This window comes from Aythya ferina, assembly GCF_964211825.1.
Source record: "Aythya ferina genome assembly, chromosome: 4".
Lineage (NCBI taxonomy): Eukaryota > Metazoa > Chordata > Aves > Anseriformes > Anatidae > Aythya > Aythya ferina.
Window position 1 is genome coordinate 24759434 of NC_140300.1, and position 17752 is coordinate 24777185.

A 17752-nucleotide genomic window follows, 5' to 3' on the forward strand; every position below is an offset into this window, starting at 1 on the left:
ATGCTAAGCAAGGTGATTGTATGTACACATCTGCTAAAACTGTCTTAAAGTTGGACCCGTGTCCTCCCCACATATCCCTTTCTCCCAGTAATGGAGTAAGATGTATTTCAGAGCAGAGGGTGCATCAAACCAGAAATCATGTCCACATTTTTAGTTTGTAATTTGTTCTTCCATTAAAAGCCAAACTAAAATAAGGCTCATTACGCAAAGAACAATTTCAGCCAGACTCAACATTTGCCAGTGAAACTACGTATTGCCCTCAACCAAACCTTAATGGGACAACCAGGAAATACTTCACCACACAGGAACAGTTTATATACCAATTGCTGCAGTACTGCTTAAGCTGACAGGCAGCTGTGAGATGATTAAGAGGCCCATATCCCATAGTAACTCCCCTAAGTGTTACTGTGCTACTAGAATATAGAGATAACTTTAATTTTGGCCTACTGAAGCAAGTAAAGCTCCTTGAGAATGCTGCTGTACTGCAGTGAGAAACTTTTACCCACAGAACTCTTATATAAAACAAAAGGGCATGCTTATAAATAAAATCAATGCTTTATTGCATGCCTATTTTCTTTATGGTCCCCATAAACTAAACAGATCAATCCATAATAAAGTGGAAGGAGAACATAATAAAAAAAAGCAACAGCACTTACTGACATTTATATTCCTCTAAAGTGTGGCTAAAAGTGTGTTCAGTTTCAACAAACTTGGCTGTGAAAGTCTTCAAACAAGTGGCAAAGAACAAGCTGCTAGCGTTACTGGCCTAGATTTCAGCAAGGAGTCTTAAGGTCTCGATGTGCTAGCTAAAATACTCCTTTCTCTTGTGCTGTCACCACCTACAACTCAGACCTTCACAAGGTGCTTTTACACTGAGGGAACCAAAGTGCACACACTGCACAGCCCCATAAGGTGGTGGTTGTCTGTGAACATGCGGCAGAGCTACTGGGAAACCTTCAGCTTCAGGGCACTCTTCTCCAGTTTTATTGTTGAGAAGAAGTGGACCTGTCAGGGAGCTGGTATATTGCAATGACCTGCAAGTATTTAACTGTATTAAGAAATAAAGAGAAGTGTCAATATGCATCCATGGTTTGTAAAGGAAGCTTTTTCTCCACAGGCTCCCAGTCAGCTGGCAAAGGAGGTCAGCGCTACAGACTTGACTTCTTATCTGTGGGATCCAGCACCTGTCCTGGGGCTTTGCCAGGATTTCCCAAGGGACCTTGATGAAGCTGTCATGAAAGACTCCAGAGAGACTGGAAAAGGTAGAAACCTAAACCTAGGAAAGGTAGAAACCTAAACAAGAGAGGCTCTAAGGGGGAGAGCAACATATGTGCCATTGGGTACCTTTGTAAATTGTACTCCTTGTATTCCTGGCTTTTCCTCATCTAAGATATAATGATTTTATGCAGCTTGTCAGCAACTTTATGAGAACTGCACCTCCTGAGCATGACCCAAGCAGTGCTGATACCTGAGTCTCACACTAAGATCTCTTTACACCGAAGTCTGGAAAGGCCAGAAGATACAGGGCAGGAAACTGCAGATTGAATCAAAGAGTTGCTCAGGGCGACTTACGCAAGGCAGACGTGGTGCTGTCTTCTGCAGAAGGAAAGGATGAAGACGGAGCTGCAGGCACAAGCACGTCCCTTCCAGCGAGTGCCAGTGTGGGACTGTGCCTCCGCCCTGGCATACTCCAAAGGTCAGCAAGTACTGAAACTACCTCCCAGAAATTCCTGCATTTCCTCGCTTCTCAGGTCTTCTGAGAACAAAATGGTACTGAAACCAACTCCAATTTTTCAGAAATTCTTTGCTTCAACTTCAGTAACTAATACAAATTAATTATTCTGGGGACAGACTATGTACAGGCATCACATCAGAAAGCTGTATCAGACATACAGAAGCCTTTTGCTCTGGTGTGGAGAACCAAAATTTTAGCCAGTGTGAAAGAAAATTTGAGGCTACCTAAACAACACAACTCTTGTGTTTCCAAGTGGGTCGCTGCAGAAAAGTAGGTTTTACAGGCAAATATTAGAAGAGATAAAAGTATGAATGAAGCTTACAAGAAATTCATGAAGGAGAAGTCTGTTTACAAAACGTAGCTTCTCAGTAGCTGGAGATTTTCCATTGTTAAACCTATAATTTTCATAAGAAAAACACAGAAAAAAACACCACCACCAAAACAGCACACAAGGGAGGCTCTCTGTTTAGTATGAAGTCAAGACAAGCAGTGTTAAGTAGAGACAAGGAAACACCCAAGACTGTTTTCTTCATAGTAGTAATCAAGAGACATCACTTCTCTTTAATTACACATTTAAAAAGTCTAAACTAGCAGGCACCTGTTAAATTCACCACTCTCAATTTTACATTTTAAACATCTTGCTTCTTCTATGCCTTCAGCACCTGTATTTCAAATGTATTTCCTAGCACTGGACTGCAAATAAGCTGTTTTCTATTTAAACTGTTACGTTTCCTTGCATATAAAAACTTCTGCTCCTTTCCTAAGACTACGCAATATGACATTTGCTAAATTTATGAAATAATTCAACAAAGCAGTCAGTGCCATAAATGACTGAAAGGTCATCTTACCACCAAAGGAGCAGTAAAACTGGCATACTCCACACACACCTAGTTCTTCCCCTCACAGAATTAATTTATTTACATAAGGGTGGTTATCTATATCCATGCAGACAGACAAAAGAAAAGTCAGAGACAAAGGCTTAAGACTGCACCAAGTCCTTAACAGTGCAACAGGAAGATCAGAAAATGAGGGTAAAGCAATTCCTGTATTTGCAACAACTGTGATGCCTGAAATACAATAACTGAGATGCTGCAATTACTCATCACTTACACAAAGAAAACAAAAACAAAATGATGTATTTTGCCAGTACTTTCACTAGGACCTATTCTGCTATCAGAGATGTATCTCCCAAAGACTGGGCAATTTCAATGCCATTACTGTTGGATGCCCAAAGCCCTTATTATGCCAGGCACCAGGAAGTCGCACAAATCATACAGCAGCAAAACCAAAAAAAGAAAGCAAATTTCCTGGCTTAGAGACCACAACAGGTTAAAGGAAGGGAAAACTTGGATAAACTAAAGAATAAAGCAACCATGAAGCAGATGTTTTGCTATCCCTGTCCTCAGACAGGAGCTCTGGCATCAGTTGTTCCTGACACTAACCTCTGACTTGGCAGATGACAGAACAGAACAGTTCACTTGGAAGGGACTTTCAAGGATCATCCAGTCCAACCGCCTGACTGCTTTAGGGCTAGAAGTTAAAACATACTATTGAGGACTCTGTCCAAGTGCCTCTTGCACACTGACAGGCACGGGACACCAACCACCTTGCTAGGAAGCCTGTCCAGTGTTTGACTGCCCGTGAGGAACCCCAGAGAAGAAGCCCACCTTCCCCAGGCAAACAATTCCAGTTCATCACTGTCTGCAGCTATTAAAATAGACAATAGGAAAAACATCCTAGGCTCTTCTGGCAATAATGTAATGCCCATTACTTGTTCTGTCTAGGTAGAAATGGGAAAGACTCAACCACCTACCATTACAAAGGATCATTTTAAAGCTCTGAGCTTCAAGCCTGGGCTGAGACACATATACCATGTCTTGCAGGATGCATGAGAAGCCAGGCTTGAAGGCCAGTTCCTAGATATAAGATCAAGTGGTTCAAACAGATCAGTGCCATTCTGCACAACTGCCAGAGACATATCAAAACTGTACCAGCCACTTCTTCCCCCAGTTCTAGCATTGACAATATCCCAATGTTAATATCCAAGGCAAACTCTTTGCTATAGTACCATCTAAAATGTCTCTAATGAACCATTTTAACATATTCCTTCATGACACCTATAATTAGTCTGCAGCAGAAAGTAAAAATGTTTTCCAAGATTTAGCCTTGGGGTTAAGAAAAACTTCACAAAATCACATTCTACTGGACCTCACCATCAGTTCCACCCTCTTGATGGCAAAGGGCCCCCTAGGAAGCGCCGCTTTCACAGAAGACACCCTTCAGTACAAGATAGCTTAATATAATCCAGGAGGATACAATTCAGAGAAAATACTGTGTGAACGGTATTGACCTCAAACACATAAATAGCCAAAACCGGTGCTGTTAGTTGCAGTTATAAGCAATTAAAGCAATAGTGCACTGTGACGCTTTAGGATAGGCTCAAGCTGTCTGTTAACTTGAAGGTACGCACTGCTAAAAACTTGGGATGGGAGTGAGAAGGAATAGCAGCTAAACTTTTGAACCCTGTAATAAATGAATCCTGAACACAACACACAGCCGTAGGTTTGGTCAAGTCAAACTGTAAGGTTTTTTTGTTTGTTTATTTCCAAAGTTCTCAAAAATGCCTTTGCAGTTTGAACATCCATATACTTACCATTTGGGCATACACACAGGAGAGCTGCATGTATCGATTAGAGTGTGTCAGCATCCTTTCACAAATACTATTTCAAAAGAAATTTATAAACTTAGCCGTCTTCCAAATTAATGCAGTGACAAATAAATTAGACCAAGTGCATACGTACACGAGCTGCTTGGCCGATAGTGAGCCCCCGGGTACCGCCTGCCCATAGTGCCAGTCAGCACATCACCGCACGCCGTCCGCTGCTCTCCCAGTACGGATCGAAACGCTTAGCTGGGGGAGGAGAAAAAAATGAGTGAAGATTTAGTGCAACAGCTGTATCTTTTTCATTAAAATGCTAATGACCCCTACAAATTTCAGGATAACTATGTGTATAAATTATTCATGGTCATGTTGTCAGAGTAGATGAACTGTTGTGCTATACATGCAGCATAAATTTATTATTAGTGCTTGGCCTCCATTAATAAGCTTACATAAATTTTGAGGCACACAGAAGTCTCGGGTCATACAGCAGTTTAATTTGGCCCTCAATACCAACAGAAAAACAAACATTGAAAAAGAATATGCTTTTAGCTTTAAGCACAGGCAGCAGGTGAGACCAAACATCTTAATTTTTGTGAAGCGATCAGTAAGCAACAAGTTGGTGAACAGATCACTATGGAAGCAGAACTTATCCGTACAACAACAGGGTATAATTGCTTTGAATCTGTCTCTAAAACCATTACTGGCTTTACATGAATGCAGTCTTAATACTAGTGCAGCACTTTTCTTTAAGTATCAAAACCCCCATCTGACCCAAGAATTGTACAACACGTATCAGGGTCAGCCTGGAATAAAAAAATCACAAATCACAAATTCAAAATCTTAACTGAAATGCTCCTAAACTTGTCAAATACCAAGTATAAAATCTTTTAGCCTAAAAACAAGAAGTCCCATTGTTTCTATCTTCAGTGCAAGATTTAGTACAAAATCTGAAAGTTAATTTTCAGCTTTCCCCTTTTCTCAGACTACCTGAACAACCTTTGCGTTCCCAGATGTCTCCCAATACCCACTACCCATCAACCACATGATTTATAAAGATACTTTTATTTTGATTTCATTCTCTCCCTTCCAGCTGTTGCTCTGTATCAGCTTTCAGTCAACCCAAATCCAGCCCCCCTGCTACCCCCCACTTCTTCCTCCCGCTGCCATTGGCATCCCTGCACTTCCCTGGTGATCTGGCCTTCCCTCCCTAGCAGGACAGCATTGGAGGGGGCCGTCTGCATCACATCATTAAATAAATAAAAACTCCCAATCCCCATAACTATGCTCTTAAACAACTGAATTCCACTAGAATAAGGATTTCCTAAAGAAGTATGGCCACAATGGGAACAAATCACTCTTAGGAGAGGCCAGGTAGGGACACAGATGTACAGCTGTTTTAAAATATGACATTTTAACAATCCCCAAATCTCTGAAAAAGACAACATGAAGATACATTCTCAGTAAAGCAGAGGTTTTATTAGTTTCTGTATAAAATGAGACTAGCAGAAATTTACAACCTGGATGAAAGCCGACCTATCAGAAGTCAATTTGGAAACAAGTGCCACACAGACAGGGTAAGGCAACTGTCCTGGGAAACAACACTGCTACTGGCTGGGCTGTACCTGCCAGCAGGAACACACCAGAATTAAGATAAATGAAGCAGCAGCTTGGCTTTTTGTTCTTTTTCAAGAATTATCTTTTAATTGTGAGCTGAATGAACATACCTTTCAAAGTAGGATAGAGGCAGATTTGTTTATTCAATGTACACCACCCAGCTATCCACCTGCACACGGATCTGAGGTAAGCCTAAGTGTACCTAACGCATCAGGTCAGGTCTTCAAAGTATGAGTTTTTAATCTGTTTTTTATTGTTGTTGTTGTTTGTTTTTTAACAGCTGTTTATTTTATTTTATTCTATTGCAAAACCACATTAAGTCATGCTTTATAGTAACTTTTACATCATTGTAGTTAAATGAAAAACTACATATATATATACACACACATGCACATATAGTCTAATGATTTTTCTCCAAGAAGTGTTTTAATTCGACTCTGCCTGAAGAATTATTTTGGTCCTTCTCGATGATCTTCCATGATTTCTCTCCGAGGTGAAGGCACGGAGAAGCCCAGCACTGCGAGCACTTGCAGACAGCCATCACACAAAGCCTGCACAGCACCTTCTCATCCCCAAAACCAGCATCCACCTCACCTGATGCCCTCACATTTCTGATAGCTGCAGTGCCAGACCTTACAGCCACTTGTCACCATGCGTAAATGAGGGCATAAATCACCTTGCAGAGAAGTCTGCTCTGACTTTCTGCTGAGGCTGTCACCTTCCTAAATCATCTTCTTTACAGGGCTTGTCGCAGCTCTTCTACGTTTCTTAGTGTTTATAACCACTGCATAATAGTTTCGTTTGACTTGTACGAATCTGACACTAGTGAAAAATAAATACAACTCTGTTTTTTTCTGTTTATTTGTTTTAAATGTGTATCAAGAAGTTATGTCCAAACACTGGGTGGATAGGATCATTTGCTTCACTTAATTCTGTAGCACAACCAACTCATAATCTAAGTGCCATGCATGTAGAAGACATTAAACCTTTTTTTTTTTTTTTTTAACTTGAATTTGTTCAAGTACGCTGCTGCTTATGAGAGTATTAAATGGCCAGCTGACTCCTTCACCTTCCCTGGATCCCCTCCATCAATATTTGCTATAAATTACACCTGCATTCAAACAATCTACAAGGTTCTAGTGGCCAGTGCGTATGTACAATAGGTTGCCAGCAGATGCCCAAGAAAAAGGATATGAAAAAAGACAAAAGGCTGCAAATTACCTACAGAAGTCACCCAAGCATGACTGACTCCATCATTCAGCAGCCACGAAGAACAGCTACACACAGCAGGGAAGGGAGAACGCCATTGCAAGTAGTTTCTCAAGGGACACCTACTCAAAAAAAAATAAAATCACATTGCAGTGCTCTCTGGGTGATGTTCTGACAAAATGCACCATCCTTCCTTTAACGTCTAGCTTTGAACAGCAGGAAATAATTCTGCTAGGGGATGTGCAAGGGGAATGCCTTCCATAAAAATAAATAAAAATAGTAAAAAAACACAGCTTTCCCAGCCAGCTGCTTTTCAATCTGCCTGCACGCGAGGCTCAGAGGGCAGTGACCATGGTGTGTCTGCACGCAGACCTCATTGCATGGAGCAATCATCATCAGCTACCACCGATCTTCCAGCAAAGACCAAAACAAGGGGGGTTACAATATTTGGGGTTACAATGGCAATTTCTGAATCTCATTTGCACTAAGATCAGAGAACAGCATTTTTCAGAGCTGACTGGCAGCAATTCTGCACGAGAAGGTGTCTGTTCCTTCTGCAGCTGCAGATGCCACTCTGTTTTGTTTTCCACGGGAAGCTTTTCAAGCACAACCGGGACTTCTGTCACAGCATTTCAGCACTACTATGCCACCTTTTCCCTGTATATTGTAGGAACGAACACAATGTTGCTGCTGTCCTTCTAGGAACGGATGCAAAACTTGGAAGTGGAGAAAAATAGTACTAGAAACATCAGAAAATGTCTTCATTTCTGTGCTTGCCAGCTCTCAATTAACTAATGGCATGAGCTACAATTTCTTTCTTCAAACCGATGCATCTGCTAAACCCAAAATGTTCATTAACTGCTCAAATGGGACAACAAGGCCCAAATGACCACATTTCTCATTTTGTTGGTATCCTCCATTAAGCACTGAAACACAGCAAACAGAATGACTGTGTTTTATTACTTGAGACTATCTCCCAGTTCATTCATCCACCTTACCCATTAGCAGCCATGTTAGCATTAGAGCCTAAGAGGCTCTCCCTGCATTTCACCCTTACAAAGGCATTAGGGAGCAAGCGGATCCCATACATGGCCAGGAGAGCAGGACTTCAAGCCAGGGCTGTTTCCAACTCCCATGGTTACAAGAAAGCCCTCAAAAGACAAGCTGGACATAAGATGAAGCTGAACTCAGCTGGTTTCCAGAGTACAAGGACAGAAAAGCAGCAATGTAAACCAAAACAAAAAATGGTTTCTTTAGACAGCTCCTTCTGGAGTAGTCGTCCCACTATCAGCCACCACAGATACCTCCTGCAACTTCCCTTGTCGCTGTCCCAAGCTGCCACTCTCTTTCTACCTTCGAAATGAAACACCAAAATAAAGCCACAAGAGTTCTGTTCGATTCTTATTACTCATTCCTCCTGTCATCAGACTTTCAACTCCTATTGCTATCTAAGTTAACGCATTACATCCCCAGTCTGCAATGCACCAGAACCCCAGCACTGGCTGGTGCTGCTGCTTAGGGACCTGGCGGTAGCAAATGCAAACAAATGCAGTGAAGGTTGTGTTTCAAAACCTCAGGGCAGGGATTCTTCTCAAAAAAGTGGAGCCCTATCACATATTAATCTATATGGATCACATCACATCCATATAGATATATACAGGCACAACTGTCTAAAATACAATTTATAATTCAAAGCAGAGGACTGACGTTGGAACAAAATTATTTTAACAAACTATTATTTCACTTGTGGCAATGGAAGACATTAGCACAGGCTTTCTTCATACTTGATTTTGATCTCACACATACAAACTTCAGCCGCCCAGACAAGCCCAGGCAGCTTCTTGAAGTGTATTTTTCAAAGACCATAAAAAAAATACTTAGGGAATGGACAATTATCAAAGGTATTGAAGAACTCTGATGCATGGAGGGAAGCACAAAATGTTTACCTCAGAGGAGGTAACGAGGCTGAACTCAAAGAAAGGTCCCAACAAATGGTTCAGTGGAAGCAAACTGGGAACTTCTGGCCATCCTGTGCCACAATCAACGGGGAAAGGAAATACATCCCTAGGTTTTAGGGATGAGTTGAAAGTATTGGATGTTAAAAGAAAATTGCTATTTGTATTATCATTAATGACTTTGTCATAAAAGGTGTTAGTGAAATCTGCTGGTGGCACAAATACGGAAGCTCTTCTGCAAGGAGAAAGGTGCAATCACCAGAAGGAAAGCTGAAGCCTGGGAAAGGAACATAATAGAAAAGTAATGAAGTGAAATGACAGAGCACAAGGTCAGTCATTCAGGGAACTGCTAAGAAATTCTGCTATCAGTGCTGGGCCGCGATGGAAGGAAGAGACCCAGGTACATCAGCAGGGCACTGACCTACGCTGTTTTTGGTGCAATGCACTCACGGGGAAGGAAAATGTGCTGTCAGGTGCCAGCCCCCTGCAGAGCATTTGTACAAGGTAATGCCCAGGCCTCATCCCAGCAGCGCAGCAGCATCTGGTCTGTCACACACCAGAGTGATTAATGGAAAACACGGGAAATTGGAAGATAATCAAGGTAACAGATTTTTGTCTTGTACGTGGATATTAGGAGTTTGGCTTGCAGCAAAATGATGGCTGAGAGAAGCACCAAAAAAACTGTAATGTTGGCACAAGAAGAAAGAGCACCTAAAGCAGTCATTACTAAATTTAGGCTGGAAATTAGAACACAGCTAACATCAGAGAGATGTGGTCCAAGAACAGCCTTCTGAAGGGTGTAATAATTAGCTAACAACAAGCTAATGGGGCTTCATCGTAAAAGTCACGAACTGGGTAACATGATGGGGTTAAGCATCTCAAAAGGAGATGCTTCCTAGTGGTTTAGTCCTCTTAGGTGATTTTTTTTTTTAAACTCACTGTCCGCAATTTGTCTGTGGAATTCACCAAGAGGTGAACAAGAACCTAAACCACAATCTCGGGACTAGAATTCAGCAGGGTTATAAAACTGCAAAATTACCGAATAACAAACATATCTGGAACACAAAGTTAAAAAGAGATAACTAAGATTTGGGGTATCAAGTTTCAAAGCATAAAACGACTTTCATCTAGTAGAAATCTGGATGAAACTTTGTAAACAGGCTACTCAATCTGCCTTCTGCATTTTTTCTCTGACTTCTTACTGCTCTGAAGCAGCTGAAACCAGCAATGACTGAAAACAGATGAACCATTTCTGAAGCACGATTCAGGATAATATTTACACTTTTTTTTTTTTTTAAGCTCTTTTGTTATTGCTTTGTTTGTATTTGAGGGGGGATTGGTGTACGTGTGTCTTTTTTTTTCCCTCCTCACAGAGATGTGAAAGAATAAGAAATGGAAAGTCATGAGGAACTTACACAGAACAGCACTGTAGAATCCAAATCAAGTACACACAAAATAAAACTCTCCTTTGTTTCCAGTTTTGACAGGTTTTATGAATGAGACATTATATACTTTCATATAACATCAAGACCAGGCTGGATGGGGCTCTGAGCAACCTGGTCTAGTGGGAGCTGTCCCTACCCCTGGCAGGGGGTTGTAATTAGGTGACCTTTAAGGTCCTTCCCAACCCAAACCATTCTTCTGTATGTTTGAACATTTCTATTGACTTCACAGCTGTACATCAGCCATACAATCTGCAGCATTTTAGTAATAAAGTAATATTTTTCCAGTGATGCTGCAGAAATTACTCCTAATATTTAAGACTAGTTAATGAAATAAGGAAAGAAAAAGTTGTGTTTTTAACATACTTCTAGAAGAAAGCTACAGAAACTACCCCCATAGTTCTACAACAAAACTTCATGATTTACGTAACAATGTTGTAATGAAATACTTTGGAAGAAGCTTACCAAATAGTAACTATACTGAAAACAATAGAGGAGTTTTTGCCAACGTGCTTCTTTAACCTGACCATCTCTCAAAAATGATGACTACAAGAGACAACCAAACCATAGCATGTTGGATTTGTAGTTTCATTTAACTAAATGCCTATTCAAAACCCATAGCTGGTATATTGACAAAAACCACTTGGTAATCCTTTTTTGGATGTTGCATTACGCAGTGGACATGATCCTCTCTGCCTGTTGCTCCAGCTCCGTACTGCCGTCAGTTGCTGCAATCACACGCGTGAACAACCAAACAGTGGCTGTGAGACAGGCCCTCATTTGGGGCTCTTTGATTCTTTCCTCAAAGATAACGAGGAAATGCTTTTAGAATAAGGTAAGCACATTCCTGGGCACCTCTTCTCTTTCCTCTTCCATTCACATCCCATATTATACTGACAGATGTTGCAGTAAAGCGTAAGTTGTTCCTAGGTTGACAGGCCACGTGCCACGTTTCTCTGCCACCATGCAGTGGAAAGGATTCTCAGCGTTCAAAAGGGAAAAATTATTACCTGAGACACAAGTCAAGATATGGTTTATTACCCTCAGTTATCACATAAAAACTTCCACCTTTCCTGAGTCTGATGGAAGAACTTATTATTAGGAAATTTTTTTAAAAAATTAATAATCTGTCTGAATAATCAGAATTGAGTTTTGTGTTGTGTCTGATGCTTCCGAATCCTGAGCCAGGAACAATGTTGTTAAGTAACACAATACTCCATTAAAAATAATAATAATAATAATAATAAAAAAAAAAACAACAAAGGATTCTCTTTAAACATGCTTTAAAAAAAATACTGTACATTTCTACCTCACGGTACTAATTTACTTTATTTGACAAAGCAGATGAGTCTGGTGAAAAAAAGCAACAAACCACCAGCTCAGACTCAATTTTTTTTCCAGGTCTCTCCGCTCCACGATGCCCTCCCCCAAGGCAAGAGCTGTGTCCTTGGTTTGCAAGGACAATTGCCATCGATATAGCACGAAATTTATTTCTTTTTGGAAGTATGATATACCAAGGTTGTAAAAATGGCTGAACCATGTCCTGCACTACCCCCTACTACATCTTCTGCTGCCATTACCAGTGGCAAAAGGCGACAATAAACAATGACAGCACAAGCACAGCCCATGCCATGCACCTGCTGCAGTCTGAGGAGTTCCCCAGGGCTTCCTTCCCAACCTACTGCACAGCGCTGCTGTTAGGAGCCACATTGGGCACCAGGGAAGCAGCCTGACTTTGTGAATAGCATCTTCCACAACCAAGAAGCTATTCTTTCCAGTCTTAAGTGAAGATAACATACAGCAGAAGCTTTCTGATAGCTTCTTATGCCATGGAAAAAGGCTTGCAGGGCCCAACTGGGGAGCTACCACATTTGCCAAGCAACAAATGTTCCAGGTCATCCCCTGAGGTTCCAGCTCCTCTGCTGGAAGGGCAGAGACAGGCCAAAAGGAGGTCAATCACAATGGGACACAAACCTCCCCGTGAAACACCACCAAGTATGTGTGTTTTGGGCCACACTTGGTCAGACTCCACCAACTGCATGGCTTCGTACCCAATAGTCTGAAATGTCTCACAATAAGAAACTGTTGAAGTAAAAAGGGGTCACCAAGTACAGCCTGAGGTGGCAGCAACCACTGATTTTCTACTAAGCCTACAAAACTAATGATTCTGGGTCAGCCCTTAACATAGAGGCCCGCACATTACAGAAATTAATGTCTCAGCAGAAATGCAGCCATGAAAACTGAACTCATTCACTGGGCCACGGAGGAAGATGCTGATGCACCTGAAAGACAACCTGAGCTACTGCTGTGTCCACACACAGTTTGTTCTTGGCATGGACTTTGATCCTTAAAGCATGTTCCACAGACACGTTAAACGCGTATTTTGCTTTTTAATAACCACAGAGAACCATATTCAACACAGATATTATATATACACATGCGGTAAACACAAGACGTTGTGGTTACAGGGTGTTTTATCAGAAGATGAAGTGCCTGGGAGTAAAGCTCATAGCATCATGTGAAGCTGATCAGAACTGCTGTGTGTTAGGTTACGTGATAAAAAGCTTATCTCCACACACAAAGAAGTTCAGTGGCAAGTGAGGGAATCCCTATTACCCCACAGACACTAACCCAGCCCCTGCCAGGGCTGTCCCAGGGGAACCTCAACCCCATGGGGGCTGCATGTGACCTCAGATGAGTCAAGGGCAGCAGCTCTCCAGGTCAGCCCTTCAGAATGAAGATGGTCACTGCCTACAGGAGTAGGGAACTCACACACACAGCTTGGCTTCACCTATTCAACTTGCCCTTGACCCACCAAGGCTTCTCACCTTTACACTTCTCCATTTTGCTGGGGGAAAGTGGGCAAGCAACTGGCATGTTTCAACATACATGTTTCAGCCTCACCTTCCCGAGAAGGATCAGGTGCTTCTGGCCATTCCCTACATCCTTTGCCTCTATACCCCTCTAATTCCTTCTTTAAAACTCAACTGCACCCTGCAAATACCATAAATAGCACACATGGTGTATGTGTAAATATTACCAACAGCACACACAGCTGCACAACCCTCCAGCTGGGGATCCAGGCACATTCCTGGGGTGCTTGTGGCCTGCCCTGACCCCAGGGACGTGCTCCTATTTCCCATTAATAGCTCTCCTCCTGGTCTGCCCAAGAGGGGCCTGGGCGAGGGCACTGGCTGTGTTTGTGCTTGCACAACTGCTGAGTGTTCCTGCCTGTGTTGATTTCTGCAGCCAGATGAGTGTGTTTGGTTGGCTGTGCTCCTGTGGGACTACGTGCTCAGTCTTGCTCCTGGTTGGACCTGGGGTCACGGAGCTGCAGGCCCACAGAGGCTCTGAAGGCCTCCATCAGGCTGCTGGAATCTGCAGTGCTGCAATCAACAAAGTCAAAAGTCAGTAATCTGGGGAAGTACAGACATTTGAGCACTCCCTTTGGCAGCAAAACCACACAAATGCTCCAAGGTAACACAAAAAACTTGATGTGAGGCAGAAAAGGGAGCTCAACAGCTCCAAATCCCAGCACCTCCTCGTTAGATCATCACGAGAATTTGACCACAGTAACATTATCAGCTAATAAGACCAGAGGTAGACAGACTGCTGCTCAGCTCCTATTTCCTCCCTTTTCTTTGTCTGAAAGCATTCATTAGCAAGGAGGAACTCCAAGAACATTTACTGACCAAATTAATCATGACTCCCTTAATAGTTTCCTAGCTGTTAGAAAAAGAACCAAATTATCTCAAAACTCAAAAAAAAAAAAAAAAAAGTTAGACCAGGCAAGAAACAGCTAAACAAAACACTGTTCTCCAAATTATTAAGATCACATGGCCAGGTCTTTCCTCTCTGCCTGGAATAAGGGGGCACAAATAACCACTGTGCCCCAGCAGGAAATTGCAACCTCAGCTGCTTCACCTCCTCTGGAGACCCACTTACCCCTGGATTCAGCAGCAGCATCCCCCCACACAACGGGGATCAGTTCGTGACTATTTGCTTTGGTCAAAAAAGCAACACGACTTCTGCCACTGGATGTGACAAAGGCAGGATTCCTACGATTTGTGCCTTCCAGCTCTTCCTCCCGTTCTGCTACTGAATGTGCCAAGCGCAAGTCTTTGGCTCATAAATGCCAAAACTCCCCTACTTAGGGTTACCTTCATTAGGAAAGTACAGCATGTAACCAGGAAGCCATCAGCCAGGGCTTGCACACCAGGCTCCCAGAGCCAGATTCCATCCTTTCCCAACTGAAGAAGACCATAACCCAGGCAAAGATTACAACCAGCACAGCGTGAGAGAGACAGCATGCAGCGTACTACAACTCCAGCAGGTTACTCAGCGCCCAGGGACAGCTGGGAACATGGTTTGACGTAGTGAGTACATGACTTAGTGAGTAAATAATCCAAATACACACATAATTATAGTCTATAACTGCTGTACACTGAAACCTGAGGGGGGCAGCAATGGCAGTGTGACATGACAGTCAGATGTCAGATTCTGAACACAGGGCTTGTGAAGAACAAAGGAGAAAGCTCCGTTTTGAAAGAAGTTCACAAGAGCCAGTATTCTCAAAGCAGATTTCCTGGGCTTCTTATGGGGAAAAAAAATCAGGCACCTTCATAGCTCTAACTCCAGCAATAATTAAAGACATAAAGGGAGTCCAGACCTACACGCTTAGCCCAAGCCTCCCAGCTATCAGCACTCCTTATGGATAGACAATGCCAGACCTCTCAAACACCTTCCTTCTGAGGATGGGAAGCCCCATGGCTTGCCAGGTGTGGGGAAGCACACCCAGCCTGTCAGGTTGCTGCAGTGGAAGGGAAAGCCACGGTGTCAGAGGCTTCTAAGTCCCTTCACGTAGATAGCCTCAGCCAGTAACACAAAGCAGCTGATGCTGGCTCTCTCCCACTTCAAAGCACACCCTGAACTGTTGAACACATCACAGGAAGCCACACTCCTGCTATAAAGTACACTGAAATCTACCAGGGGTGTCCACGTTAGCAGATTTGCTGGTACCACAGAGGAAGAGCACTACTACAACACACCTTTGTTGCATACAACCCTTTCTCAAGTGAGGAGGCAAAGCTGCAGTGCTTTGTTGCACAAACAGCTGAAAAAACCTACAATATGCAAGACTAATTAATTACTGTTCTTGCTAGAGTCACAGAGGAGCTGGAACATCTTTGTTAAGAAATGTCACGATAACAATGTGAGCGATACGTAGAAACACAGGCACCTCCTGGCTGTGCTGGAAGAGGTCTGAGAGCTCAGTGCCTGAGATGTGAGATATGAGAGGGTCAGAAGGAGCTCCCCCACCCCAGCAGGCCCCTGGACCCACAGCAGATGACTTACCCTCCCCAGCTCGCTGGTGGGAAGTCCGCACTGGAGTACTAAGTCCTCGAGACCTTGGCACCAACACCCTCTCAGGTCACAATGAAGAAACGAGGAAAGCTGCAAAACAAAAGTGTGGCATATTAGGGCTTTTGTTTATGAGGAGCCAAGGAGGGATTAATGAGAACTGCTGAGCTGCTGGAGGTCAGGCTTAATGGAACAAATGCTCACAGCCACCCTCCACTGCACCAGGAGGCGACACAAGCCTGGGAACCAGAAAAGCAGTGCAAGTGACCAAGTAACTCCAACATCATCTCTAGTTAGCCCCATAAAATCTACCACAGCATTCTGCAATGCATTCTCAGGAGAAGTAAAAGCAGAACAGAGGCAGAGACCCCTGGATCCTTATATTATGGTGCAGGGATCTTCACAAACCAGGCGGATGTCATAAGCTGATGTTGGACGATGGCATGCATAAACACTGAATATTGGTGAGAAAGTGCCTTTAGATGAAGAAGAGCCCTAAATTACTAAAAAAGCAGCAAGAAGTCCTCACTAAACAGCACATTCATAACCTGCTTCAGAAAATAAAGTCAAAAATCTTCACCATTAAGCCTGTGTTCAGCAGACACCAAGTACATCATTCATTTTTGCAGTCTGTACACTACAACACAGTCAGACCTCAGCCTTCCTGCCCTCTGGTAAACGATTACGTTAATGCTGTGGATTTTGGCATTGAAAAATATATTGGAATTGTTGCCACATAGTGATAGAAGCGAGGTTATCTCCCCATCAGGAGATGCTCCGTCAGTGGCAGCAGATCTGTCAAACCACGCTCTAGGATTCAAGGTATTATTCAGCTTCATATTTCTCTCCCCATCTGGAGGAAATAAATATGCAAGACTGCAGATACAAATCTCATCTGCTGTAAAGCTTCAAATTTATTTTATTTTTTTTATTAAAGCAAAAGCCAGTCTAAACCAAGCCAAACTATATTCCATTTTAAGAGAGCTGTTCTTTCCTGTCCTTGTTCTAAAAGGAATTCAAGAACTCTAAATCCCAGTTAAGTGATCTGTTTTGTCTTGGTACTTAAGAGAGATAAAAACGCTCTCTTTAAAATTGGATTTGTCATTTGGAGGCTTAAAAGTTGAAACTTTTGTAAACAAATGAAAAATAATTTTAAAATTTAAAGCTTTTTGAAGGAATCGAGAAAATATACTCATTTTTATTGCAATAATGAAGCAGATTAAAAAAACCTGCCACCTCTTCCAGTGGGCAGGAAGGAAGCAGAACAATGCTTCGTGCTCATTAGCCTAATGTTCTAACCCAATTTAATGGGCACAGTTGTGTGGACTTTTGTACCAGACGATCCGATTTCATTGAGAGGGACAGAACGTGCTATGTGAACACCCTCGTGCCAGCAAAGCCAAGCAAGTGGGCACTTGCTTCTGTTTGAGATTCACAGGGTTCATATGAACAAACCTTCCTGGGGTAAGCCTTAAGACCCCAACCTTCTGCAGACTGGGCACACAGGCTAGGTTTTTTTCCTCCCTAATAATTCTAAGGGTTTCTTCCTGAGATAAACAGATGCTGGTGTGGCCGTTGTTATAATTAACCCTCTTCATCCTATATCTGAAACCTAATTTGCTTTAGACCAAGCCTAGTGTAACAGCAGCAGAAGCAGTGGCTAATTCAATAAAAACCAGACAACTCAAAAGGCATTTTATGCCTGGAAGGAGACAAATTCTCTTCTTGCCTTCCCTTTGCAAGACGCAGGAGGAAGATGATGGCTAAACCACAG

General features: G+C 42.6%; 1 protein-coding gene across 18 annotated transcripts in view; it reads right to left on the reverse strand.

Moving 5' to 3' along the window:
- The window catches only part of APBB2 (amyloid beta precursor protein binding family B member 2), a 159618-nt gene that overhangs the window by 94994 nt on the left and 46872 nt on the right, over window positions 1-17752 (reverse strand). For 12 of the 18 annotated variants that reach the window (XM_084516510.1, XM_084516503.1, XM_084516506.1 and 9 more), the window contains 2 exons: window positions 15973-16071; window positions 4537-4646 (listed from right to left, as the gene is read on the reverse strand). In XM_084516510.1, coding sequence (XP_084372636.1) covers window positions 4537-4582 — 46 coding nt within the window. In that variant the 5' untranslated portion in view covers window positions 4583-4646; window positions 15973-16071. Of the gene's footprint in view, window positions 1-1572; window positions 1643-4388; window positions 4456-4536; window positions 4647-7232; window positions 7343-15972; window positions 16072-17752 lie in introns of those variants that run through there. The other 6 variants (XM_084516497.1, XM_084516511.1, XM_084516496.1 and 3 more) reach the window with 3 other exon arrangements.